Source organism: Mustelus asterias, chromosome 13, assembly GCF_964213995.1.
Source record: "Mustelus asterias chromosome 13, sMusAst1.hap1.1, whole genome shotgun sequence".
Lineage (NCBI taxonomy): Eukaryota > Metazoa > Chordata > Chondrichthyes > Carcharhiniformes > Triakidae > Mustelus > Mustelus asterias.
In genome coordinates this window covers 49341556-49367008 of record NC_135813.1, presented here as the reverse complement: position 1 = coordinate 49367008, position 25453 = coordinate 49341556, and the positions used below count along the sequence as shown (strand labels likewise).

The 25453-nt window shown below is 70.3% G+C and overlaps 1 protein-coding gene across 4 annotated transcripts in view; it reads left to right on the top strand.

The window, feature by feature from the left end:
* Nucleotides 1-25453, top strand: part of LOC144502602 (rab-like protein 6) — a 203991-nt gene that overhangs the window by 14034 nt on the left and 164504 nt on the right. For all 4 annotated transcript variants that reach the window (XR_013499360.1, XM_078226722.1, XM_078226721.1 and 1 more), the window contains exon 3: nucleotides 22643-22690. Coding sequence is in view for 3 of the 4 variants with exons in the window: in XM_078226722.1 (XP_078082848.1) it covers nucleotides 22643-22690 (48 nt within the window). In the remaining variant the exon portion in view is untranslated. The remainder of the gene's footprint in view (nucleotides 1-22642; nucleotides 22691-25453) is intronic.

Below are 25453 nucleotides of genomic sequence, written 5' to 3'. Positions count from 1 at the left end.
CTGTGTGGCACCCGGGGCTCGGTCGCTGTGTGGTGCCCGGGGCTCGGTCGCTGTGTGGTGCCCGGGGCTCGGTCGCTGTGTGGTGCCCGGGGCTCGGTCGCTGTGTGGTGCCCGGGGCTCGGTCGCTGTGTGACGTCGGCGCCCGGGGCTCGGTCGCTGTGTGACGTCGGTGCCCGGGGCTCGGTCGCTGTGTGGTGCCCGGGGCTCGGTCGCTGTGTGGTGCCCGGGGCTCGGTCGCTGTGTGGTGCCCGGGGCTCGGTCGCTGTGTGGCACCCGGGGCTCGGTCGCTGTGTGGTGCCCGGGGCTCGGTCGCTGTGTGGTGCCCGGGGCTCGGTCGCTGTGTGGTGCCCGGGGCTCGGTCGCTGTGTGGCACCCGGGGCTCGGTCGCTGTGTGACACCCGGGGCTCGGTCGCTGTGTGACGTCGGCACCCGGGGCTCGGTCGCTGTGTGGTGCCCGGGGCTCGGTCGCTGTGTGACACCCGGGGCTCGGTCGCTGTGTGACGTCGGCACCCGGGGCTCGGTCGCTGTGTGGTGCCCGGGGCTCGGTCGCTGTGTGGTGCCCGGGGCTCGGTCGCTGTGTGGCACCCGGGGCTCGGTCGCTGTGTGGCGCCCGGGGCTCGGTCGCTGTGTGGTGCCCGGGGCTCGGTCGCTGTGTGGCGCCCGGGGCTCGGTCGCTGTGTGGCGCCCGGGGCTCGGTCGCTGTGTGGCACCCGGGGCTCGGTCGCTGTGTGGCGCCCGGGGCTCGGTTGCTGTGTGACGTCGGCACCCGGGGCTCGGTCGCTGTGTGACGTCGGCGCCCGGGGCTCGGTCGCTGTGTGGCGCCCGGGGCTCGGTCGCTGTGTGACACCCGGGGCTCGGTCGCTGTGTGACACCCGGGGCTCGGTCGCTGTGTGACACCCGGGGCTCGGTCGCTGTGTGGTGCCCGGGGCTCGGTCGCTGTGTGACACCCGGGGCTCGGTCGCTGTGTGGCACCCGGGGCTCGGTCGCTGTGTGGCGCCCGGGGCTCGGTCGCTGTGTGGCACCCGGGGCTCGGTCGCTGTGTGGCGCCCGGGGCTCGGTCGCTGTGTGGCGCCCGGGGCTCGGTCGCTGCGTGGCACCCGGGGCTCGGTCGCTGTGTGGCGCCCGGGGCTCGGTCGCTGTGTGGCGCCCGGGGCTCGGTCGCTGTGTGGCGCCCGGGGCTCGGTCGCTGTGTGGTGCCCGGGGCTCGGTCGCTGTGTGACGTCGGCGCCCGGGGCTCGGTCGCTGTGTGACGCCGGCGCCCGGGGCTCGGTCGCTGTGTGGTGCCCGGGGCTCGGTCGCTGTGTGGTGCCCGGGGCTCGGTCGCTGTGTGGCGCCCGGGGCTCGGTCGCTGTGTGGCACCCGGGGCTCGGTCGCTGTGTGGCACCCGGGGCTCGGTCGCTGTGTGGTGCCCGGGGCTCGGTCGCTCTGTGGTGCTCGGGGCTCGGTCGCTGTGTGGCGCCCGGGGCTCGGTCGCTGTGTGGTGCCCGGGGCTCGGTCGCTCTGTGGTGCCCGGGGCTCGGTCGCTGTGTGGCGCCCGGGGCTCGGTCGCTGTGTGGTGCCCGGGGCTCGGTCGCTGTGTGGCGCCCGGGGCTCGGTCGCTGTGTGGCGTCGGCGCCCGGGGCTCGGTCGCTGTGTGGCGCCCGGGGCTCGGTCGCTGTGTGACACCCGGGGCTCGGTCGCTGTGTGGTGCCCGGGGCTCGGTCGCTGTGTGGTGCCCGGGGCTCGGTCGCTGTGTGACACCCGGGGCTCGGTCGCTGTGTGGCACCCGGGGCTCGGTCGCTGTGTGGTGCCCGGGGCTCGGTCGCTGTGTGACACCCGGGGCTCGGTCGCTGTGTGACGTCGGCGCCCGGGGCTCGGTCGCTGTGTGGTGCCCGGGGCTCGGTCGCTGTGTGGCGCCCGGGGCTCGGTCGCTGTGTGGTGCCCGGGGCTCGGTCGCTGTGTGGTGCCCGGGGCTCGGTCGCTGTGTGGTGCCCGGGGCTCGGTCGCTGTGTGGTGCCCGGGGCTCGGTCGCTGTGTGGTGCCCGGGGCTCGGTCGCTGTGTGACACCCGGGGCTCGGTCGCTGTGTGGTGCCCGGGGATCGGTCGCTGTGTGACACCCGGGGCTCGGTCGCTGTGTGGCGCCCGGGGCTCGGTCGCTGTGTGGTGCCCGGGGCTCGGTCGCTGTGTGACACCCGGGGCTCGGTCGCTGTGTGACACCCGGGGCTCGGTCGCTGTGTGACACCCGGGGCTCGGTCGCTGTGTGACACCCGGGGCTCGGTCGCTGTGTGACACCCGGGGCTCGGTCGCTGTGTGACACCCGGGGCTCGGTCGCTGTGTGACACCCGGGGCTCGGTCGCTGTGTGACACCCGGGGCTCGGTCGCTGTGTGACACCCGGGGCTCGGTCGCTGTGTGACACCCGGGGCTCGGTCGCTGTGTGACACCCGCGGCTCGGTCGCTGTGTGACACCCGGGGCTCGGTCGCTGTGTGACACCCGGGGCTCGGTCGCTGTGTGACACCCGGGGCTCGGTCGCTGTGTGACACCCGGGGCTCGGTCGCTGTGTGACACCCGGGGCTCGGTCGCTGTGTGACACCCGGGGCTCGGTCGCTGTGTGATGCCGGCGCCCGGGGCTCGGTCGCTCTGTGACGCCGGCGCCCGGGGCTCGGTCGCTCTGTGACGCCGGCGCCCGGGGCTCGGTCGCTCTGTGACGCCGGCGCCCGGGGCTCGGTCGCTCTGTGACGCCGGCGCCCGGGGCTCGGTCGCTCTGTGACGCCGGCGCCCGGGGCTCGGTCGCTCTGTGACGCCGGCGCCCGGGGCTCGGTCGCTCTGTGACGCCGGCGCCCGGGGCTCGGTCGCTCTGTGACGCCGGCGCCCGGGGCTCGGTCGCTCTGTGACGCCGGCGCCCGGGGCTCGGTCGCTCTGTGACGCCGGTGCCCGGGGCTCGGTCGCTCTGTGACGCCGGTGACCGGGGCTCGGTCGCTCTGTGACGCCGGTGACCGGGGCTCGGTCGCTGTGTGACGCCGGTGCCCGGGGCTCGGTCGCTCTGTGACGCCGGTGCCCGGGGCTCGGTCGCTCTGTGACGCCGGTGACCGGGGCTCGGTCGCTCTGTGACGCCGGTGACCGGGGCTCGGTCGCTGTGTGACGCCGGTGCCCGGGGCTCGGTCGCTCTGTGACGCCGGTGCCCGGGGCTCGGTCGCTCTGTGACGCCGGTGCCCGGGGCTCGGTCGCTCTGTGACGCCGGTGCCCGGGGCTCGGTCGCTGTGTGGTGCCCGGGGCTCGGTCGCTGTGTGACGTCGGCGCCCGGGGCTCGGTCGCTCTGTGACGCCGGTGCCCGGGGCACGGTCGCTGTGTGACGCCGGTGCCCGGGGCTCGGTCGCTGTGTGACGCCGGTGCCCGGGGCTCGGTCGCTCTGTGACGCCGGCGCCCGGGGCTCGGTCGCTCTGTGACGCCGGTGACCGGGGCTCGGTCGCTCTGTGACGCCGGTGCCCGGGGCTCGGTCGCTCTGTGACGCCGGTGACCGGGGCTCGGTCGCTCTGTGACGCCGGTGACCGGGGCTCGGTCGCTCTGTGACGCCGGTGCCCGGGGCTCGGTCGCTCTGTGACGCCGGTGCCCGGGGCTCGGTCGCTCTGTGACGCCGGTGCCCGGGGCTCGGTCGCTGTGTGGTGCCCGGGGCTCGGTCGCTGTGTGACGTCGGCGCCCGGGGCTCGGTCGCTCTGTGACGCCGGTGCCCGGGGCACGGTCGCTGTGTGGTGCCCGGGGCTCGGTCGCTGTGTGACGTCGGCGCCCGGGGCTCGGTCGCTCTGTGACGCCGGTGCCCGGGGCTCGGTCGCTCTGTGACGTCGGCGCCCGGGGCTCGGTCGCTGTGTGGTGCCCGGGGCCCGGTCGCTCTGTGACGCCGGTGCCCGGGGCCCGGTCGCTCTGTGACGCCGGCGCCCGGGGCTCGGTCGCTCTGTGACGCCGGCGCCCGGGGCTCGGTCGCTGTGTGGCGCCGGCGCCCGGGGCTCGGTCGCTCTGTGACGCCGGTGCCCGGGGCTCGGTCGCTCTGTGACGCCGGTGCCCGGGGCTCGGTCGCTCTGTGGCGTCGGCGGCCGGGGCTCGGTCGCAGTGTGACGCCGGTGACCGGGGCTCGGTCGCTCTGTGACGCCGGTGCCCGGGGCTCGGTCGCTCTGTGGCGTCGGCGCCCGGGGCTCGGTCGCTCTGTGACGCCGGCGCCCGGGGCTCGGTCGCTCTGTGACGCCGGTGCCCGGGGCTCGGTCGCTGTGTGGTGCCCGGGGCTCGGTCGCTCTGTGACGCCGGTGCCCGGGGCTCGGTCGCTCTGTGACGCCGGTGCCCGGGGCTCGGTCGCTCTGTGGCGTCGGCGGCCGGGGCTCGGTCGCAGTGTGACGCCGGTGCCCGGGGCTCGGTCGCTCTGTGACGCCGGTGCCCGGGGCTCGGTCGCTCTGTGGCGTCGGCGCCCGGGGCTCGGTCGCTGTGTGGCGTCGGCGCCCGGGGCTCGGTCGCAGTGTGACGCCCGGGCTCGGTCGCTGTGTGACGCCCGGGCTCGGTCGCTGTGTGACGCCCGGGCTCGGTCGCTCTGTGACGCCCGGGCTCGGTCGCTGTGTGACGCCGGCGCCCGGGGCTCGGTCGCTCTGTGACGCCCGGGGCTCGGTCGCTGTGTGACGCCGGCGCCCGGGGCTCGGTCGCTCTGTGACGCCCGGGCTCGGTCGCTGTGTGACGCCGGCGCCCGGGGCTCGGTCGCTCTGTGACGCCCGGGGCTCGGTCGCTCTGTGACGCCCGGGCTCGGTCGCTGTGTGACGCCGGCGCCCGGGGCTCGGTCGCTCTGTGACGCCCGGGGCTCGGTTGCTGTGTGGCGTCGGCGCCCGGGGCTCGGTCGCTGTGTGGCGCCGGTGCCCGGGGCTCGGTCGCTGTGTGGCGCCGGTGCCCGGGGCTCGGTCGCTCTGTGACGCCGGTGCCCGGGGCTCGGTCGCTGTGTGGCGTCAGCGCCCGGAGCTCGGTCGCTGTGTGGCGTCAGTGCTCGGTCGCTGTGTGACACCCGGGGCTCGGTCGCTGTGTGGCGTCGGCGCCCGGGGCTCGGTCGCTGTGTGGCGTCGGCGCCCGGGGCTCGGTCGCTGTGTGGCGTCGGCGCCCGGGGCTCGGTCGCTGTGTGGTGCCCGGGGCTCGGTCGCTGTGTGGCGTCGGTGCCCGGGGCTCGGTCGCTGTGTGGCGTCGGTGCCCGGGGCTCGGTCGCTGTGTGACGCCCGCGCCCGGGGCTCGGTCGCTGTGTGGCGTCGGCGCCCGGGGCTCGGTCGCTGTGTGGCGTCGGCGCCCGGGGCTCGGTCGCTGTGTGGTGCCCGGGGCTCGGTCGCTGTGTGGTGCCCGGGGCTCGGTCGCTGTGTGGTGCCCGGGGCTCGGTCGCTGTGTGGTGCCCGGGGCTCGGTCGCTGTGTGGTGCCCGGGGCTCGGTCGCTATGTGGTGCCCGGGGCTCGGTCGCTGTGTGGTGCCCGGGGCTCGGTCGCTGTGTGGCGCCCGGGGCTCGGTCGCTGTGTGACGCCGGCGCCCGGGGCTCGGTCGCTGTGTGGCGCCCGGGGCTCGGTCGCTGTGTGGCGCCCGGGGCTCGGTCGCTGTGTGACACCCGGGGCTCGGTCGCTGTGTGGCGCCCGGGGCTCGGTCGCTGTGTGGTGCCCGGGGCTCGGTCGCTGTGTGATGCCCGGGGCTCGGTCGCTGTGTGGTGCCCGGGGCTCGGTCGCTGTGTGGTGCCCGGGGCTCGGTCGCTGTGTGGTGCCCGGGGCTCGGTCGCTGTGTGGTGCCCGGGGCTCGGTCGCTGTGTGGTGCCCGGGGCTCGGTCGCTGTGTGGTGCCCGGGGCTCGGTCGCTGTGTGATGCCCGGGGCTCGGTCGCTGTGTGGTGCCCGGGGCTCGGTCGCTGTGTGGTGCCCGGGGCTCGGTCGCTGTGTGGTGCCCGGGGCTCGGTCGCTGTGTGGTGCCCGGGGCTCGGTCGCTATGTGGTGCCCGGGGCTCGGTCGCTGTGTGGTGCCCGGGGCTCGGTCGCTGTGTGACGTCGGCGCCCGGGGCTCGGTCGCTGTGTGGCGCCGGTGCCCGGGGCTCGGTCGCTCTGTGACGCCGGTGCCCGGGGCTCGGTCGCTGTGTGACGTCGGCGCCCGGGGCTCGGTCGCTGTGTGACGTCGGCGCCCGGGGCTCGGTCGCTCTGTGACGCCGGCGCCCGGGGCTCGGTCGCTCTGTGACGCCGGCGCCCGGGGCTCGGTCGCTGTGTGACGTCGGTGCCCGGGGCTCGGTCGCTGTGTGACGCCGGTGCCCGGGGCTCGGTCGCTCTGTGACGTCGGCGCCCGGGGCTCGGTCGCTGTGTGACGTCGGTGCCCGGGGCTCGGTCGCTGTGTGACGTCGGTGCCCGGGGCTCGGTCGCTGTGTGACGTCGGTGCCCGGGGCTCGGTCGCTGTGTGACGTCGGTGCCCGGGGCTCGGTCGCTGTGTGACGTCGGTGCCCGGGGCTCGGTCGCTGTGTGACGTCGGCGCCCGGGGCTCGGTCGCTGTGTGACGTCGGTGCCCGGGGCTCGGTCGCTGTGTGACGTCGGTGCCCGGGGCTCGGTCGCTGTGTGACGTCGGCGCCCGGGGCTCGGTCGCTGTGTGACGTCGGCGCCCGGGGCTCGGTCGCAGTGTGACGTCGGTGCCCGGGGCTCGGTCGCAGTGTGACGTCGGTGACCGGGGCTCGGTCGCTGTGTGACGCCGGCGCCCGGGGCTCGGTCGCTGTGTGACGCCGGCGCCCGGGGCTCGGTCGCTCTGTGACGTCGGTGCCCGGGGCTCGGTCGCTCTGTGACGCCGGTGCCCGGGGCTCGGTCGCTCTGTGACGCCGGCGCCCGGGGCTCGGTCGCTCTGTGACGCCGGTGCCCGGGGCTCGGTCGCTGTGTGACGCCGGTGCCCGGGGCTCGGTCGCTGTGTGACGCCGGTGCCCGGGGCTCGGTCGCTGTGTTGCGCCGGTGCCCGGGGCTCGGTCGCTCTGTGACGCCGGCGCCCGGGGCTCGGTCGCTCTGTGACGCCGGCGCCCGGGGCTCGGTCGCTCTGTGACGCCGGCGCCCGGGGCTCGGTCGCTGTGTGGCGTCGGCGCCCGGGGCTCGGTCGCTGTGTGGCGCCGGCGCCCGGGGCTCGGTCGCTCTGTGATGCCGGCGCCCGGGGCTCGGTCGCTCTGTGACGCCGGCGCCCGGGGCTCGGTCGCTCTGTGATGCCGGCGCCCGGCGCTCGGTCGCTGTGTGACGCCGGTGCCCGGGGCTCGGTCGCTGTGTGATGCCGGCGCCCGGGGCTCGGTCGCTGTGTGGCGTCGGCGCCCGGGGCTCGGTCGCTGTGTGACGCCGGTGCCCAGGGCTTGGTCGCTGTGTGACGCCGGTGCCCAGGGCTTGGTCGCTGTGTGCTGCCGGCGCCCGGGGCTCGGTCGCTGTGTGATGCCGGCGCCCGGGGCTCGGTCGCTGTGTGACGCCGGTGCCCAGGGCTTGGTCGCTGTGTGCTGCCGGCGCCCGGGGCTCGGTCGCTGTGTGACGCCGGTGCCCAGGGCTTGGTCGCTGTGTGATGCCGGCGCCCGGGGCTCGGTCGCTGTGTGGCGTCGGCGCCCGGGGCTCGGTCGCTGTGTGGCGTCGGCGCCCGGGGCTCGGTCGCTGTGTGATGCCGGCGCCCGGGGCTCGGTCGCTGTGTGACGCCGGTGCCCGGGGCTCGGTCGCTGTGTGGCGTCGGCGCCCGGGGCTCGGTCGCTGTGTGGCGTCGGCGCCCGGGGCTCGGTCGCTGTGTGGCGTCGGCGCCCGGGGCTCGGTCGCTGTGTGATGCCGGCGCCCGGGGCTCGGTCGCTGTGTGGTGCCCGGGGCTCGGTCGCTGTGTGGCGCCCGGGGCCCGGTGGCTGTGTGGCGCCCGGGGCTCGGTCGCTGTGTGGTGCCCGGGGCTCGGTCGCTGTGTGGCGCCCGGGGCCCGGTGGCTGTGTGGCGCCCGGGGCCCGGTGGCTGTGTGGCGCCCGGGGCTCGGTCGCTGTGTGGCGCCCGGGGCCCGGTGGCTGTGTGGCGCCCGGGGCTCGGTCGCTGTGTGGTGCCCGGGGCTCGGTCGCTGTGTGGCGCCCGGGGCCCGGTGGCTGTGTGGCGCCCGGGGCTCGGTCGCTGTGTGGCGCCCGGGGCTCGGTCGCTGTGTGGCGCCCGGGGCTCGGTCGCTCTGTGACGCCGGCGCCCGGGGCTCGGTCGCTCTGTGACGCCGGCGCCCGGGGCTCGGTCGCTCTGTGACGCCGGTGCCCGGGGCTCGGTCGCTCTGTGACGCCGGTGACCGGGGCTCGGTCGCTCTGTGACGCCGGTGACCGGGGCTCGGTCGCTCTGTGACGCCGGTGCCCGGGGCTCGGTCGCTCTGTGACGCCGGTGCCCGGGGCTCGGTCGCTGTGTGGTGCCCGGGGCTCGGTCGCTGTGTGACGTCGGCGCCCGGGGCTCGGTCGCTCTGTGACGCCGGTGCCCGGGGCACGGTCGCTGTGTGGTGCCCGGGGCTCGGTCGCTCTGTGACGCCGGTGACCGGGGCTCGGTCGCTCTGTGACGCCGGTGCCCGGGGCTCGGTCGCTCTGTGACGCCGGTGCCCGGGGCACGGTCGCTGTGTGGTGCCCGGGGCTCGGTCGCTGTGTGACGTCGGCGCCCGGGGCTCGGTCGCTCTGTGACGCCGGTGCCCGGGGCTCGGTCGCTCTGTGACGTCGGCGCCCGGGGCTCGGTCGCTGTGTGGTGCCCGGGGCCCGGTCGCTCTGTGACGCCGGTGCCCGGGGCCCGGTCGCTCTGTGACGCCGGCGCCCGGGGCTCGGTCGCTCTGTGACGCCGGTGCCCGGGGCTCGGTCGCTGTGTGGTGCCCGGGGCTCGGTCGCTCTGTGACGCCGGTGCCCGGGGCTCGGTCGCTCTGTGACGCCGGTGCCCGGGGCTCGGTCGCTCTGTGGCGTCGGCGGCCGGGGCTCGGTCGCAGTGTGACGCCGGTGCCCGGGGCTCGGTCGCTCTGTGACGCCGGTGCCCGGGGCTCGGTCGCTCTGTGGCGTCGGCGCCCGGGGCTCGGTCGCTGTGTGGCGTCGGCGCCCGGGGCTCGGTCGCTGTGTGACGCCGGCGCCCGGGGCTCGGTCGCTCTGTGACGCCCGGGCTCGGTCGCTGTGTGACGCCGGCGCCCGGGGCTCGGTCGCTCTGTGACGCCCGGGGCTCGGTCGCTGTGTGACGCCGGCGCCCGGGGCTCGGTCGCTCTGTGACGCCCGGGGCTCGGTCGCTGTGTGACGTCGGCGCCCGGGGCTCGGTCGCTGTGTGGCGCCGGTGCCCGGGGCTCGGTCGCTGTGTGGCGCCGGTGCCCGGGGCTCGGTCGCTCTGTGACGCCGGTGCCCGGGGCTCGGTCGCTGTGTGGTGTCAGCGCCCGGAGCTCGGTCGCTGTGTGGCGTCAGTGCTCGGTCGCTGTGTGACACCCGGGGCTCGGTCGCTGTGTGGCGTCGGCGCCCGGGGCTCGGTCGCTGTGTGGCGTCGGCGCCCGGGGCTCGGTCGCTGTGTGGCGTCGGCGCCCGGGGCTCGGTCGCTGTGTGGTGCCCGGGGCTCGGTCGCTGTGTGGCGTCGGTGCCCGGGGCTCGGTTGCTGTGTGGCGTCGGTGCCCGGGGCTCGGTCGCTGTGTGACGCCCGCGCCCGGGGCTCGGTCGCTGTGTGGCGTCGGCGCCCGGGGCTCGGTCGCTGTGTGGTGTCGGCGCCCGGGGCTCGGTCGCTGTGTGGTGCCCGGGGCTCGGTCGCTGTGTGGTGCCCGGGGCTCGGTCGCTGTGTGGTGCCCGGGGCTCGGTCGCTGTGTGGTGCCCGGGGCTCGGTCGCTATGTGGTGCCCGGGGCTCGGTCGCTGTGTGGTGCCCGGGGCTCGGTCGCTGTGTGACGTCGGCGCCCGGGGCTCGGTCGCTCTGTGACGCCCGGGGCTCGGTCGCTGTGTGACGCCGGCGCCCGGGGCTCGGTCGCTCTGTGACGCCCGGGGCTCGGTCGCTGTGTGACGTCGGCGCCCGGGGCTCGGTCGCTGTGTGGCGCCGGTGCCCGGGGCTCGGTCGCTGTGTGGCGCCGGTGCCCGGGGCTCGGTCGCTCTGTGACGCCGGTGCCCGGGGCTCGGTCGCTGTGTGGTGTCAGCGCCCGGAGCTCGGTCGCTGTGTGGCGTCAGTGCTCGGTCGCTGTGTGACACCCGGGGCTCGGTCGCTGTGTGGCGTCGGCGCCCGGGGCTCGGTCGCTGTGTGGCGTCGGCGCCCGGGGCTCGGTCGCTGTGTGGCGTCGGCGCCCGGGGCTCGGTCGCTGTGTGGTGCCCGGGGCTCGGTCGCTGTGTGGCGTCGGTGCCCGGGGCTCGGTTGCTGTGTGGCGTCGGTGCCCGGGGCTCGGTCGCTGTGTGACGCCCGCGCCCGGGGCTCGGTCGCTGTGTGGCGTCGGCGCCCGGGGCTCGGTCGCTGTGTGGCGTCGGCGCCCGGGGCTCGGTCGCTGTGTGGTGCCCGGGGCTCGGTCGCTGTGTGGTGCCCGGGGCTCGGTCGCTGTGTGGTGCCCGGGGCTCGGTCGCTGTGTGGTGCCCGGGGCTCGGTCGCTATGTGGTGCCCGGGGCTCGGTCGCTGTGTGGTGCCCGGGGCTCGGTCGCTGTGTGATGCCCGGGGCTCGGTCGCTGTGTGGTGCCCGGGGCTCGGTCGCTGTGTGGTGCCCGGGGCTCGGTCGCTGTGTGGTGCCCGGGGCTCGGTCGCTGTGTGGTGCCCGGGGCTCGGTCGCTGTGTGGTGCCCGGGGCTCGGTCGCTGTGTGGTGCCCGGGGCTCGGTCGCTGTGTGGTGCCCGGGGCTCGGTCGCTATGTGGTGCCCGGGGCTCGGTCGCTGTGTGGTGCCCGGGGCTCGGTCGCTGTGTGGTGCCCGGGGCTCGGTCGCTATGTGATGCCGGCGCCCGGGGCTCGGTCGCTGTGTGGTGCCCGGGGCACGGTCGCTGTGTGATGCCGGCGCCCGGGGCTCGGTCGCTGTGTGACGTCGGCGCCCGGGGCTCGGTCGCTGTGCGACGTCGGTGCCCGGGGCTCGGTCGCTGTGTGACGTCGGCGCCCGGGGCTCGGTCGCTGTGTGACGTCGGCGCCCGGGGCTCGGTCGCTGTGTGACGTCGGCGCCCGGGGCTCGGTCGCTGTGTGGCGCCGGTGCCCGGGGCTCGGTCGCTCTGTGACGCCGGCGCCCGGGGCTCGGTCGCTCTGTGACGCCGGCGCCCGGGGCTCGGTCGCTGTGTGACGCCGGCGCCCGGGGCTCGGTCGCTCTGTGACGCCGGCGCCCGGGGCTCGGTCGCTGTGTGACGCCGGCGCCCGGGGCTCGGTCGCTCTGTGACGCCGGTGCCCGGGGCTCGGTCGCTCTGTGACGCCGGCGCCCGGGGCTCGGTCGCTCTGTGACGCCGGCGCCCGGGGCTCGGTCGCTGTGTGACGCCGGCGCCCGGGGCTCGGTCGCTCTGTGACGCCGGTGCCCGGGGCTCGGTCGCTCTGTGACGCCGGCGCCCGGGGCTCGGTCGCTGTGTGACGCCGGTGCCCGGGGCTCGGTCGCTCTGTGACGTCGGCGCCCGGGGCTCGGTCGCTGTGTGACGCCGGTGCCCGGGGCTCGGTCGCTCTGTGACGCCGGTGCCCGGGGCTCGGTCGCTGTGTGACGCCGGTGCCCGGGGCTCGGTCGCTCTGTGACGCCGGTGCCCGGGGCTCGGTCGCTCTGTGACGTCGGTGCCCGGGGCTCGGTCGCTGTGTGACGCCGGTGCCCGGGGCTCGGTCGCTCTGTGACGTCGGCGCCCGGGGCTCGGTCGCTGTGTGACGTCGGTGCCCGGGGCTCGGTCGCTGTGTGGTGCCCGGGGCTCGGTCGCTGTGTGGCGCCGGTGCCCGGGGCTCGGTCGCTCTGTGACGCCGGCGCCCGGGGCTCGGTCGCTGTGTGACGCCGGCGCCCGGGGCTCGGTCGCTCTGTGACGTCGGTGCCCGGGGCTCGGTCGCTGTGTGGCGCCGGTGCCCGGGGCTCGGTCGCTCTGTGACGCCGGCGCCCGGGGCTCGGTCGCTCTGTGACGCCGGCGCCCGGGGCTCGGTCGCTCTGTGACGCCGGCGCCCGGGGCTCGGTCGCTGTGTGGCGTCGGCGCCCGGGGCTCGGTCGCTGTGTGGCGCCGGCGCCCGGGGCTCGGTCGCTCTGTGATGCCGGGGCTCGGTCGCTCTGTGACGCCGGCGCCCGGGGCTCGGTCGCTCTGTGATGCCGGCGCCCGGCGCTCGGTCGCTGTGTGACGCCGGTGCCCGGGGCTCGGTCGCTGTGTGATGCCGGCGCCCGGGGCTCGGTCGCTGTGTGGCGTCGGCGCCCGGGGCTCGGTCGCTGTGTGATGCCGGCGCCCGGGGCTCGGTCGCTGTGTGACGCCGGTGCCCAGGGCTTGGTCGCTGTGTGATGCCGGCGCCCGGGGCTCGGTCGCTGTGTGACGCCGGTGCCCGGGGCTCGGTTGCTGTGTGGCGCCCGGGGCTCGGTCGCTGTGTGACGTCGGTGCCCGGGGCTCGGTCGCTGTGTGGCGTCGGCGCCCGGGGCTCGGTCGCTGTGTGGCGCCCGGGGCTCGGTCGCTGTGTGGCGTCGGTGCCCGGGGCTCGGTCGCTGTGTGGCGTCGGTGCCCGGGGCTCGGTCGCTGTGTGGTGCCCGGGGCTCGGTCGCTGTGTGGCGCCCGGGGCTCGGTCGCTGTGTGGCGCCCGGGGCTCGGTCGCTGTGTGGCGCCCGGGGCTCGGTCGCTGTGTGGCGCCCGGGGCTCGGTCGCTGTGTGACACCCGGGGCTCGGTCGCTATGTGGTGCCCGGGGCTCGGTCGCTGTGTGACACCCGGGGCTCGGTCGCTGTGTGGTGCCCGGGGCTCGGTCGCTGTGTGGCACCCGGGGCTCGGTCGCTGTGTGGCGCCCGGGGCTCGGTCGCTGTGTGGCGCCCGGGGCTCGGTCGCTATGTGGTGCCCGGGGCTCGGTCGCTGTGTGGCACCCGGGGCTCGGTCGGTGTGTGGCACCCGGGGCTCGGTCGCTGTGTGACACCCGGGGCTCGGTCGCTGTGTGACACCCGGGGCTCGGTCGCTGTGTGACACCCGGGGCTCGGTCGCTGTGTGGTGCCCGGGGCTCGGTCGCTGTGTGGTGCCCGGGGCTCGGTCGCTGTGTGATGCCGGCGCCCGGGGCTCGGTCGCTGTGCGACGTCGGTGCCCGGGGCTCGGTCGCTGTGTGACGTCGGCGCCCGGGGCTCGGTCGCTGTGTGGCGCCGGTGCCCGGGGCTCGGTCGCTGTGTGACGTCGGCGCCCGGGGCTCGGTCGCTGTGTGACGTCGGCGGCCGGGGCTCGGTCGCTGTGTGTCGCCGGTGCCCGGGGCTCGGTCGCTCTGTGACGCCGGCGCCCGGGGCTCGGTCGCTCTGTGACGCCGGCGCCCGGGGCTCGGTCGCTGTGTGGCGTCGGTGCCCGGGGCTCGGTCGCTGTGTGGCGTCGGCGCCCGGGGCTCGGTCGCTGTGTGGCGTCGGCGCCCGGGGCTCGGTCGCTGTGTGATGCCGGCGCCCGGGGCTCGGTCGCTCTGTGACGTCGCCGCCCGGGGCTCGGTCGCTCTGTGATGCCGGCGCCCGGGGCTCGGTCGCTGTGTGACGCCGGTGCCCGGGGCTCGGTCGCTGTGTGGTGCCGGCGCCCGGGGCTCGGTCGCTGTGTGATGCCGGCGCCCGGGGCTCGGTCGCTGTGTGGTGCCCGGGGCTCGGTCGCTGTGTGGCGTCGGCGCCCGGGGCTCGGTCGCTGTGTGATGCCGGCGCCCGGGGCTCGGTCGCTGTGTGATGCCGGCGCCCGGGGCTCGGTCGCTGTGTGATGCCGGTGCCCGGGACTCGGTCGCTCTGTGACGCCGGCGCCCGGGGCTCGGTCGCCGTGTGATGCCGGCGCCCGGGGCTCGGTCGCTGTGTGATGCCGGTGCCCGGGACTCGGTCGCTCTGTGACGCCGGCGCCCGGGGCTCGGTCGCCGTGTGATGCCGGTGCCCGGGGCTCGGTCGCTATGTGATGCCGGCGCCCGGGGCTCGGTCGCTGTGTGATGCCGGTGCCCGGGACTCGGTCGCTCTGTGACGCCGGCGCCCGGGGCTCGGTCGCCGTGTGATGCCGACGCCCGGGGCTCGGTCGCTGTGTGATGCCGGCGCCCGGGGCTCGGTCGCTGTGTGACGCCGGTGCCCGGGGCTCGGTCGCTCTGTGATGCCGGCGCCCGGGGCTCGGTCGCTCTGTGACGTCGGCGCCCGGGGCTCGGTCGCTCTGTGATGCCGGCGCCCGGGGCTCGGTCGCTGTGTGACGCCGGCGCCCGGGGCTCGGTCGCTGTGTGGTGCCCGGGGCTCGGTCGCTGTGTGACGTCGGCGCCCGGGGCTCGGTCGCTGTGTGACGTCGGCGCCCGGGGCTCGGTCGCTGTGTGGCGTCGGCGCCCGGGGCTCGGTCGCTGTGTGACGCCGGCGCCCGGGGCTCGGTCGCTCTGTGACGTCGGCGCCCGGGGCTCGGTCGCTGTGTGGCGTCGGCGCCCGGGGCTCGGTCGCTGTGTGGCACCCGGGGCTCGGTCGCTGTGTGACGTCGGCGCCCGGGGCTCGGTCGCTCTGTGACGTCGGCGCCCGGGGCTCGGTCGCTCTGTGACGTCGGCGCCCGGGGCTCGGTCGCTGTGTGACACCCGGGGCTCGGTCGCTGTGTGGCACCCGGGGCTCGGTCGCTGTGTGGCACCCGGGGCTCGGTCGCTGTGTGGCGCCCGGGGCTCGGTCGCTGTGTGGTGCCCGGGGCTCGGTCGCTGTGTGGCGCCCGGGGCTCGGTCGTTGTGTGGCGCCCGGGGCTCGGTCGCTGTGTGACGTCGGCGCCCGGGGCTCGGTCGCTGTGTGACACCCGGGGCTCGGTCGCTGTGTGACACCCGGGGCTCGGTCGCTGTGTGACACCCGGGGCTCGGTCGCTGTGTGACACCCGGGGCTCGGTCGCTGTGTGGCGCCCGGGGCTCGGTCGCTGTGTGACACCCGGGGCTCGGTCGCTGTGTGGCGCCCGGGGCTCGGTCGTTGTGTGGCGCCCGGGGGTTGGTCGCTGTGTGGCGCCCGGGGCCCGGTGGCTGTGTGGCGCCCGGGGCTCGGTCGCTGTGTGGTGCCCGGGGCTCGGTCGCTGTGTGGCGCTCGGGGCTCGGTCGCTGTGTGGCGCTCGGGGCCCGGTGGCTGTGTGGCGCTCGGGGCCCGGTGGCTGTGTGGCGCCCGGGGCTCGGTCGCTGTGTGGTGCCCGGGGCTCGGTCGCTGTGTGGCGCTCGGGGCCCGGTGGCTGTGTGGCGCCCGGGGCTCGGTCGCTGTGTGGCGTCAGCGCCCGGGGCTCGGTCGCTGTGTGGCGCCCGGGGCCCGGTGGCTGTGTGGGGCCCGGTGGCTGTGTGGGGCCCGGTGGCTGTGTGGCGCCCGGGGCCCGGTGGCTGTGTGGGGCCCGGTGGCTGTGTGGCGCCCGGTGGCTGTGTGGCGCCCGGGGCCCGGTGGCTGTGTGGCGCCCGGGGCCCGGTGGCTGTGTGGGGCCCGGTGGCTGTGTGGGGCCCGGTGGCTGTGTGGGGCCCGGTGGCTGTGTGGGGCCCGGTGGCTGTGTGGCGCCCAGGGCTCGGTCGCTGTGTGGCGCCCGGGGCCCGGTGGCTGTGTGGGGCCCAGGGCTCGGTCGCTGTGTGGCGCCCGGGGCCCGGTGGCTGTGTGGGGCCCGGTGGCTGTGTGGCGCCCGGTGGCTGTGTGGCGCCCGGGGCCCGGTGGCTGTGTGGCGCCCGGGGCCCGGTGGCTGTGTGGGGCCCGGTGGCTGTGTGGCGCCCGGGGCTCGGTCGCTGTGTGGCGCCCGGGGCTCGGTCGCTGTGTGGCGCCCGGGGCTCGGTCGCTGTGTGGCGCCCGGGGCTCGGTCGCTGTGTGACGCCGGCGCCCGGGGCTCGGTCGCTGTGTGACGCCGGCGCCCGGGGCTCGGTCGCTGTGTGGTGCCCGGGGCTCGGTCGCTGTGTGGCGTCGGCGCCCGGGGCTCGGTCGCTGTGTGGCGTCGGCGCCCGGGGCTCGGTCGCTGTGTGGCGCCCGGGGCTCGGTCGCTGTGTGGCGCTCGGGGCCCGGTGGCTGTGTGGGGCCCGGGGCCCGGTGGCTGTGTGGGGCCCGGTGGCTGTGTGGCGCCCGGTGGCTGTGTGGCGCCCGGGGCCCGGTGGCTGTGTGGGGCCCGGTGGCTGTGTGGGGCCCGGTGGCTGTGTGGCGCCCGGGGCCCGGTGGCTGTGTGGCGCCCGGGGCCCGGTGGCTGTGTGGCGCCCGGGGCCCGGTGGCTGTGTGGCGCCCGGGGCTCGGTCGCTGTGTGGCGCCCGGGGCCCGGTGGCTGTGTGGCGCCCGGGGCTCGGTCGCTGTGAGGTGCCCGGGGCTCGGTCGCTGTGTGGCGCCCGGGGCTCGGTCGCTGTGTGGCGCCCGGGGCTCGGTCGCTGTGTGGCGCCCGGGGCTCGGTCGCTGTGTGGCGCCCGGGGCTCGGTCGCTGTGTGGCGCCCGGGGCCCGGTGGCTGTGTGGCGCCCGGGGCTCGGTCGCTGTGTGGTGCCCGGGGCTCGGTCGCTGTGTGGCGCCCGGGGCTCGGTCGCTGTGTGGTGCCCGGGGCTCGGTCGCTGTGTGGCGCCCGGGGCTCGGTCGCTGTGTGGTGCCCGGGGCTCGGTCGCTGTGTGGCGCCCGGGGCTCGGTCGCTGTGTGGTGCCCGGGGCTCGGTCGCTGTGTGGCGCCCGGGGCTCGGTCGCTGTGTGGCGCCCGGGGCCCGGTGGCTGTGTGGCGCCCGGGGCTCGGTCGCTGTGTGGCGCCCGGGGCCCGGTGGCTGTGTGGCGCCCGGGGCTCGGTCGCTGTGTGGTGCCCGGGGCTCGGTCGCTGTGTGGCGCCCGGGGCTCGGTCGCTGTGTGGCGCCCGGGGCCCGGTGGCTGTGTGGCGCCCGGGGCCCGGTGGCTGTGTGGCGCCCGGGGCTCGGTCGCTGTGTGGCGCCCGGGGCCCGGTGGCTGTGTGGCGCCCGGGGCTCGGTCGCTGTGTGGTGCCCGGGGCTCGGTCGCTGTGTGGCGCCCGGGGCCCGGTGGCTGTGTGGCGCCCGGGGCTCGGTCGCTGTGTGGCGCCCGGGGCTCGGTCGCTGTGTGGCGCCCGGGGCTCGGTCGCTGTGTGGTGCCCGGGGCTCGGTCGCTGTGTGGCGCCCGGGGCTCGGTCGCTGTGTGGTGCCCGGGGCTCGGTCGCTGTGTGGCGCCCGGGGCCCGGTGGCTGTGTGGCGCCCGGGGCCCAGTGGCTGTGTGGCGCCCGGGGCCCGGTGGCTGTGTGGCGCCCGGGGCCCGGTGGCTGTGTGGCGCCCGGGGCTCGGTCGCTCTGTGGCACCCGGGGCTCGGTCGCTGTGTGGCGCCCGGGGCTCGGTCGCTGTGTGGCGCCCGGGGCCCGGTGGCTGTGTGGCGCCCGGGGCTCGGTCGCTGTGTGACACCCGGGGCTCGGTCGCTGTGTGACGCCCGGGGCCCGGTGGCTGTGTGGCGCCCGGGGCTCGGTCGCTCTGTGGCACCCGGGGCTCGGTCGCTCTGTGGCACCCGGGGCTCGGTCGCTGTGTGACACCCGGGGCCCGGTGGCTGTGTGGCGCCCGGGGCTCGGTCGCTGTGTGGCGCCCGGGGCTCGGTCGCTGTGTGGCGCCCGGGGCCCGGTGGCTGTGTGGCGCCCGGGGCTCGGTCGCTGTGTGGCGCCCGGGGCCCGGTCGCTGTGTGGTGCCCGGGGCTCGGTCGCTCTGTGACGCCGGTGCCCGGGGCTCGGTCGCTGTGTGGTGCCCGGGGCTCGGTCGCTGTGTGGTGCCCGGGGCTCGGTCGCTCTGTGACGCCGGTGCCCGGGGCTCGGTCGCTGTGTGGCGCCCGGGGCTCGGTCGCTGTGTGGTGCCCGGGGCTCGGTCGCTGTGTGGTGCCCGGGGCTCGGTCGCTGTGTGGCGCCCGGGGCCCGGTGGCTGTGTGGTGCCCGGGGCTCGGTCGCTGTGTGGCACCCGGGGCTCGGTCGCTGTGTGGCACCCGGGGCTCGGTCGCTGTGTGGTGCCCGGGGCTCGGTCGCTGTGTGGCGCCCGGGGCCCGGTGGCTGTGTGGTGCCCGGGGCTCGGTCGCTGTGTGGCGCCCGGGGCTCGGTCGCTGTGTGACACCCGGGGCTCGGTCGCTGTGTGGTGCCCGGGGCTCGGTCGCTGTGTGGCACCCGGGGCTCGGTCGCTGTGTGACACCCGGGGCTCGGTCGCTGTGTGGCGCCCGGTGGCTCGGTCGCTGTGTGGCACCCGGGGCTCGGTCGCTGTGTGGCACCCGGGGCTCGGTCGCTGTGTGACACCCGGGGCTCGGTCGCTGTGTGGCACCCGGGGCTCGGTCGCTGTGTGGCGCCCGGTGGCTCGGTCGCTGTGTGGCACCCGGGGCTCGGTCGCTGTGTGGCACCCGGGGCTCGGTCGCTGTGTGACACCCGGGGCTTGGTCGCTGTGTGGCACCCGGGGCTCGGTCGCTGTGTGGCGCCCGGGGCTCGGTCGCTGTGTGACGCCCGGGGCTCGGTCGCTGTGTGGTGCCCGGGGCTCGGTCGCTGTGTGGCACCCGGGGCTCGGTCGCTGTGTGACGCCCGGGGCTCGGTCGCTGTGTGGCGCCCGGGGCCCGGTGGCTGTGTGGCGCCCGGGGCCCGGTGGCTGTGTGGTGCCCGGGGCCCGGTCGCTGTGTGACGCCCGGGGCTCGGTCGCTGTGTGGTGCCCGGGGCTCGGTCGCTGTGTGGTGCCCGGGGCTCGGTCGCTGTGTGGCGCCCGGGGCTCGGTCGCTGTGTGGTGCCCGGGGCTCGGTCGCTGTGTGGCGCCCGGGGCTCGGTCGCTGTGTGGCACCCGGGGCTCGGTCGCTGTGTGGCGCCCGGGGCTCGGTCGCTGTGTGGCGCCCGGGGCTCGGTCGCTGTGTGGCGCCCGGGGCTCGGTCGCTGTGTGGGGCCCGGGGCTCGGTCGCTGTGTGGCGCCCGGGGCTCGGTCGCTGTGTGGCGCCCGGGGCTCGGTCGCTGTGTGGGGCCCGGGGCTCGGTCGCTGTGTGGTGCCCGGGGCTCGGTCGCTGTGTGGTGCCCGGGGCTCGGTCGCTGTGTGGTGCCCGGGGCTCGGTCGCTGTGTGGCGCCCGGGGCTCGGTCGCTGTGTGGTGCCCGGGGCTCGGTCGCTGTGTGGGGCCCGGGGCTCGGTCGCTGTGTGGGGCCCGGTGGCTGTGTGACGCCAGCGCCCGGTGCCATGATTTCTTTGTTTGGCAGAACAGACTTGAGGGGTCGAATGGCCATCTCCTCCTCCTGTTTAGATGTGTCTTTTAATCTTTGGTTCCATTTTGTTCTGACTCTTATTTATCCTTGAAATGATCCCTCTTCCAATCTTGAATTTCTGTATTGGATTGCCCTTTGCTGTTGTGCATTACTAATCTAAATATAATAGGTTAATCACTCTTACCCAAGTTTTTCTCCACAGACACTTGGTCCACTTGACCCAGCTTCTTCCTCAGTATCAGATCCAGCAATCCATTCTCCCTAGTTGATCCGAGAACTTAGCAATCAACAAAATTTTCCTGAACATTTTTCAGAAATTCCCTTCTCTCTTCCCATTTTACACTAACACAATCTCAATCGATATTTGGGTAAAGTCCCTCAGTGTCAATGCTACTTCACTTTTGCACATCTCTGGTTTTCCTGCAGATACGCTCCTCTCTTTTGCTATTTGGAGGAATGTAGAATACCCCCAGTCGTGTGATCAGACCCTTTCTTGCTTCTTAACTCTGTGCAAATGGATTCTGTCCTTTCCTCTTCAAGGATTTCTAACACATTTTCTCAGTGCAGAAAAGATTTACAAGGATGCTACCGGGACTTGATGGTTTGAGTTATAAGGAGACGCTGGATAGACTGGGACTTTTTTCCCTGGAGCATAGGAGGCTTAGGGTGATTTTATAGAGATCTACAAAATAATGAGGGACATCGATCAGCTAGAAAGTCAATATCTTTTCCCAAAGGTAGGGGAGTCTAAAACTAGAGGGCATACTTTAAGGTGAGAGGGGAGAGATACAAAAGGATCCAGAGGGGCAACTTTTTCACACACAGGGTGGTGAGTGTCTGGAACAAGCTGCCAGAGTAGTAGCAGAGGCGGGTACAATTTTCTCTAAGCATTTACACAGTTACTTAGGTAAGATGGGTATAGAGGGATATGGACCAAATGCGGGCAATTGGGACTAGCTTAGTGGTAAAAACTGGGCAGCATGGATAAGTTGGGCCAAAGCGCCTGTTCCAATGCTCTGAACCTCTACGACTGTATGACGATGACTCTTGTTTTTTTCTGATCTGTTCTCCCAGCCCACTTCCCTTCATATCTTCTTGATTTTTGAACATTATGTCCACATCATTTTAAGCAAAATGTCATTATTGTTATGACATTGCATTACCACGTTGCTATTTCTGCTTGTCACTCACCAAACCTTATTCAGCACACACTGTATTCACATGCATGTATTCATAAGAACTAGGAGCAGGAGTAGGCCTCCATTTGGCCCCTCAAGCCTCATGGCTGATCCTTTTGTGGACACAGCTCCACTTACCCGCCCACTCACTATAACCCTTAATTCCTTTACTGTTCAAAAATCTCGCTACCTTATTACAAACCTGTCTGTAATCCTCCAGTGTTTCTTCATCTGATCCTATCTAATATGGAACTACTTCTTTCTCTAGTACAATCTGACACTTGGACTTATTTACCTATTTCTCTGTTCTGTTAGTACATGCTGCTGCAAATGTAATTAAACTTTCTCTAACCACACTATTGAACCTCCCCGCAAGGCTCCCGGCCTTGTTGAGGTGCAACCTGTTCCTTTTGACTGGGAGTTTCCTGCCCTGGAACTGGTCCCAGTGCCCTGAGAATCTCCCTGCTGCATCACGCTACAAACCAGCCACTCACTGATTTACCCCGCACCCATCTTAGGATTTCCACTCTGGCTGCTGTGTGTCACTGGGAAGGATTCAAACATGAGTGCCTTTGAGATCCTACTTTTAACTTCTCACTAGCTGCAGAACATCTGCTGAATACCTGCTTCTTCGATGATGTTGGTACTGAAATGTGCCACGACGTCTCACTCATTCTGTTCCCACTGCGGAATTTGATTTGATTTGATTTATTGTCACATGTATTAGCATACAGTGAAAGGTATTGTTTCTTACGCGCTACACAGACAAAGCATACCGTTCATAGAGAAGGAAATAAGAGAATGCAGGATGTATTGTTACAGTCAGAGTTAGGGTGGGGGGGGGTGGGGAGCACATAGGACGGCACGGTAGCACAATGGCACAGTGGTTAGCACTGCTGCTTCACAGCTCCAGGGACCTGGGTTCGATTCCCGGCTTGGGTCGCTGTCTGTGTGGAGTTTGCACATTCTCCTCGTGTCTGCGTGGGTTTCCTCCGGGTGCTCTGGTTTCCTCCCACAGTCCAAAGATGTGCGGGTTAGGTTGATTGGCCATGCTAAAAAAATTGCCCCTTAGTGTCCTGGGATGCGTAGATTAGAGGGATTAGTGGGTAAAATATATTGGGGTAGAGCCTGGGTGGGATTGTGGTCGGTGCAGACTCGATGGGCCGAATGGCCTCTTTCTGTACTGTAGGGATTCTATGATTTCTATGATTCTATTTCTATGATTCTAAGGCGTAGAGAAAGATCAACTTAATGCGAGGTAGCTCCGCCGTGACCCCCCCCCCCAGCTCCGCCGTGACCCCCCCCTCGGCTCCGCCCAGGCCACCCCACCCCCCACCGCCCAGGCCAGCCCCCTGGCTCCGCCCAGGCCACCCCCCCACCCCAGCTCCGCCCAGGCCACCCCCCCCCAACTCCGCCCAGGGCCACCCCCCCCCCCCCCCCCCGCCCAGGCCACCCCCCCGGCTCCGCCCAGGCCACCCCCCTGGCTCCGCCCAGGCCACCCCTCCCCCGCCCCAGCTCTGCCCAGGCCCCCCAGCTCCGCCCAGGCCACCCCCCTCCCCCCCCCAGCTCCGCCCTGGCCACTCCCCCCCCTGCGCTGCCCTGGCCCCCCCCCCCCGCTCCAGCTCCGCCCAAGCCACCCCCACCGCCCCAGCTCCGCCCAGGCCCCCCCCCCAGCTCCGCCCTGGCCACCCCCCCTGCTCCGCCCAGGCCACCCGCCCTAGCTCCGCCCAAGCCACCCCCCACCCAGCTCCGCCCAGGCCACCCCCCACCCAGCTCCGCCCAGGCCACCCCCCACCCAGCTCCGCCCAGGCCACCCCCCACCCAGCTCCGCCCAGGCCACCCCCCACCCAGCTCCGCCCAGGCCACCCCCCACCCAGCTCCGCCCAGGCCACCCCCCACCCAGCTCCGCCCAGGCCACCCCCCACCCAGCTCCGCCCAGGCCACCCCCCCGCCCCAGCTCCGCCCAGGCCACCCCCCCCAGCTCCGCCCAGGCCACCCGCCCTAGCTCCGCCCAGGCCACACCCCCCTCACCCCCCTCCCCTCTGACCCTCCTCCGGCTCCGCCGTGGTTAACTCCAGTCTCACTCCTAGCTCCTGCTCTATTTATTTCTCCACACTGACTCTCAGCTCCCATTTTTTTTCACACTCTGTTCTGATTTGCTAATCCTGCTCTTTTTAAGTCACTGTCTGTGATCTCAGTCTCTGATGCAGCTGTAAAGTAAGTGAAATTTCCACTTGTCCAGCTAACTCGTACAAATTATACCTTGTGTTTTTTTGCAGCGACTGATGATATCGTGAAGGTAGAGGTGTGGGACATTGTGGATAAAGGTAATTGTTCTTCTCAACTCTTAACAGTTAAAGATTCACTTCATTTTGCCCCAGTGTATAGATTGTTTGCTGTGTATATAATTCTCAAGGTTTTTGGATCGAGTAGAATGTTACATTGCCGTTCTGTAGAGTTACTCCTGCCTCTCATTGTTTCTGTATTCTGCCCTCTTCAGTATCTAAACTTGAGATTATTCTTTGGCCCATTGTGCCTGTGCTGGCGCTTTGACGAGCTTTGTTATTTAATCACTTCCCTGCTCTTTGCCCGTATCCCTACAAATTTCTCCTTTTGAAATATTTATCAATTTCCCTTTGGAAGTTATTATTATTGAAGCTGTTTCCGCCACGCTTATAGTAACTGATGTTAATATTGGATAAGTCAGACCCTAGGGTTGAAGCCAGCTTGATAGATCCTAACTTTTATTTTTGTTTAGAAATGTGGGGGACTGCTACTGAACAGGAGGCTGCTGATGTACTTTTAACAGAAGAATAAAACATTTATTAAACAAGCAAAGATGAACCATATGACACTACTCCTTCATCCCAACTATATATTTATAGATATATACACATTCGTTAGGATAACAAAAGTTCCAAAATCCATCTTATACTCATGTTGTCATTAAATACGCAGTCCATGTAAACCAACAGGCAAAGTGTGGTTAGATTAACCACACTCTGAAACCAGATGCTACCCAAAGCAACTTTGACAGATTTCTCATCAACTCTACTCTGACCCCCCAGCTCCACTCTGACTAACCGCCCCACCCCCCTCCCCAGTTCACACTGTAAGCCAACTGGACTCACTGGAACTATGACATTAACATGAAGGTTTCCAAACTCTGCTCTCAGAGAACACACTTTGGTACGTTCCCCCAAATGAGGCTTTCTCTTGGATGTCATCACCAAGGATCCAGCCCCAGGATTTCAACCTCTGCCTCCAATGTTCCTCTGCATTGGAGTGCCACACACATTCAAGCTTTGCCTTCCATGCAATCTCTTAGATACCCAAGCATGCCAAAGATCACCACTACTTCACAGGCATGTAATAAGGAATCACCAAATTTTGGGTTAACTAGGACCTCTGGCTTCTCATAAGCCCACGTTATTCCAGGTTTGCACCTTGCAGCCCTATCTTTAACTTGGAGCCTCTGCTCCTCATTCTTAACTCGACTTAACAAGACTTTTATCCAGATTCCTGTTCTTTCCATTTGACTAGAAGGTCCTCTTGGAAATTCCTTCTGCCCCTCTCCCTAGTTTTAGGACCTTTCTATTCGTTAGTTTGGGGCCTGCTCTCTGCACTCTCCCTTCATGTCTTGCTGGAGAGAGACTGAAACTGTTCCCTGCACCACACAGCATAATCACCAACTGAACCTCAAACTGCTTTCTAAGTCCTGTAGCCTCTTTGTTACTAGCAATCAGCTTTTTATACCCTGTATTTGCTTTAGAGATGTAAAACCCCTTTAAAGTGAAACTAAAACTGTAGCTTCCTTAACACTCAACAGCAGAAATATAAATTTATCTTCAAGCTATGGCTTATGCCCAACACACACACATACAAATATAAATGATCTAAAACTTTACCTATTTCTTCGGATTACATTTTAAAAATCGTCATATTGTCTCTGGTTTTTTATCCATGATGTGGAGATGCTGGCGTTGGACTGGGGTGGGCACAGTAAAAAGTCTCACAACACCAGGTTAAAGTCCAACAGGTTTATTTGGACTCACGAGCTTTCGGAGTGCTGCTCCTTCATCAGGTGAGTGGGACCACTCATTCCATTGGAAACTATTTCTTCCCACTTACTCTATCAAAATCCCTCATAATTTTCCACACTGCTATTAAATCAGCCCTTAACCTTTTTCTTCTATAAGGCAAACAGCCCCAGCTAATCTCCTCTCAACATGTAACTGAATTCCTTTATCCTGGCAAAATTCTAATTAATCTCTTCTGCATCCTCTCTGTGGTCTTATCATCCTTCCTAAAGTGTGGTGCCCAGAATTGCAACTGCAGCCTAAAGAATGATTTTTAAAGGTTCAGCATAACTTTCTTCCTTGTGTGCTCCATGCTCCTGTTTATAAATCCAATGATTGCTTCATTCGAAATTACTATACAGTGGCTATGACAGGAAATTTGAAGCACTCCTGGTTTCTAATAGCTCTGTTCTCCTGGTCCACAGCTGCTAAACATAAGAACATAAGAAATAGGAGCAGGAGTAGGCCATCTAGCCCCTCGAGCCTGCCCCGCCATTCAATAAGATCATGGCTGATCTGACGTGGATCAGTACCACTTACCCGCCTGATCCCCATAACCCTTAATTCCCTTACCGATCAGGAATCCATCCATCCGCGCTTTAAACATATTCAGCGAGGTAGCCTCCACCACCTCAGTGGGCAGAGAATTCCAGAGATTCACCACCCTCTGGGAGAAGAAGTTCCTCCTCAACTCTGTCTTAAACCGACCCCCCTTTATTTTGAGGCTGTGTCCTCTAGTTTTAACTTCCTTACTAAGTGGAAAGAATCTCTCCGCCTCCACCCTATCCAGCCCCCGCATTATCTTATAAGTCTCCATAAGATCCCCCCTCATCCTTCTAAGCTCCAACGAGTACAAACCCAATCTCCTCAGCCTCTCCTCATAATCCAAACCCCTCATCTCCGGTATCAACCTGGTGAACCTTCTCTGCACTCCCTCCAATGCCAATATATCCTTCCTCATATAAGGGGACCACTACTGCACACAGTATTCCAGCTGCGGCCTCACCAATG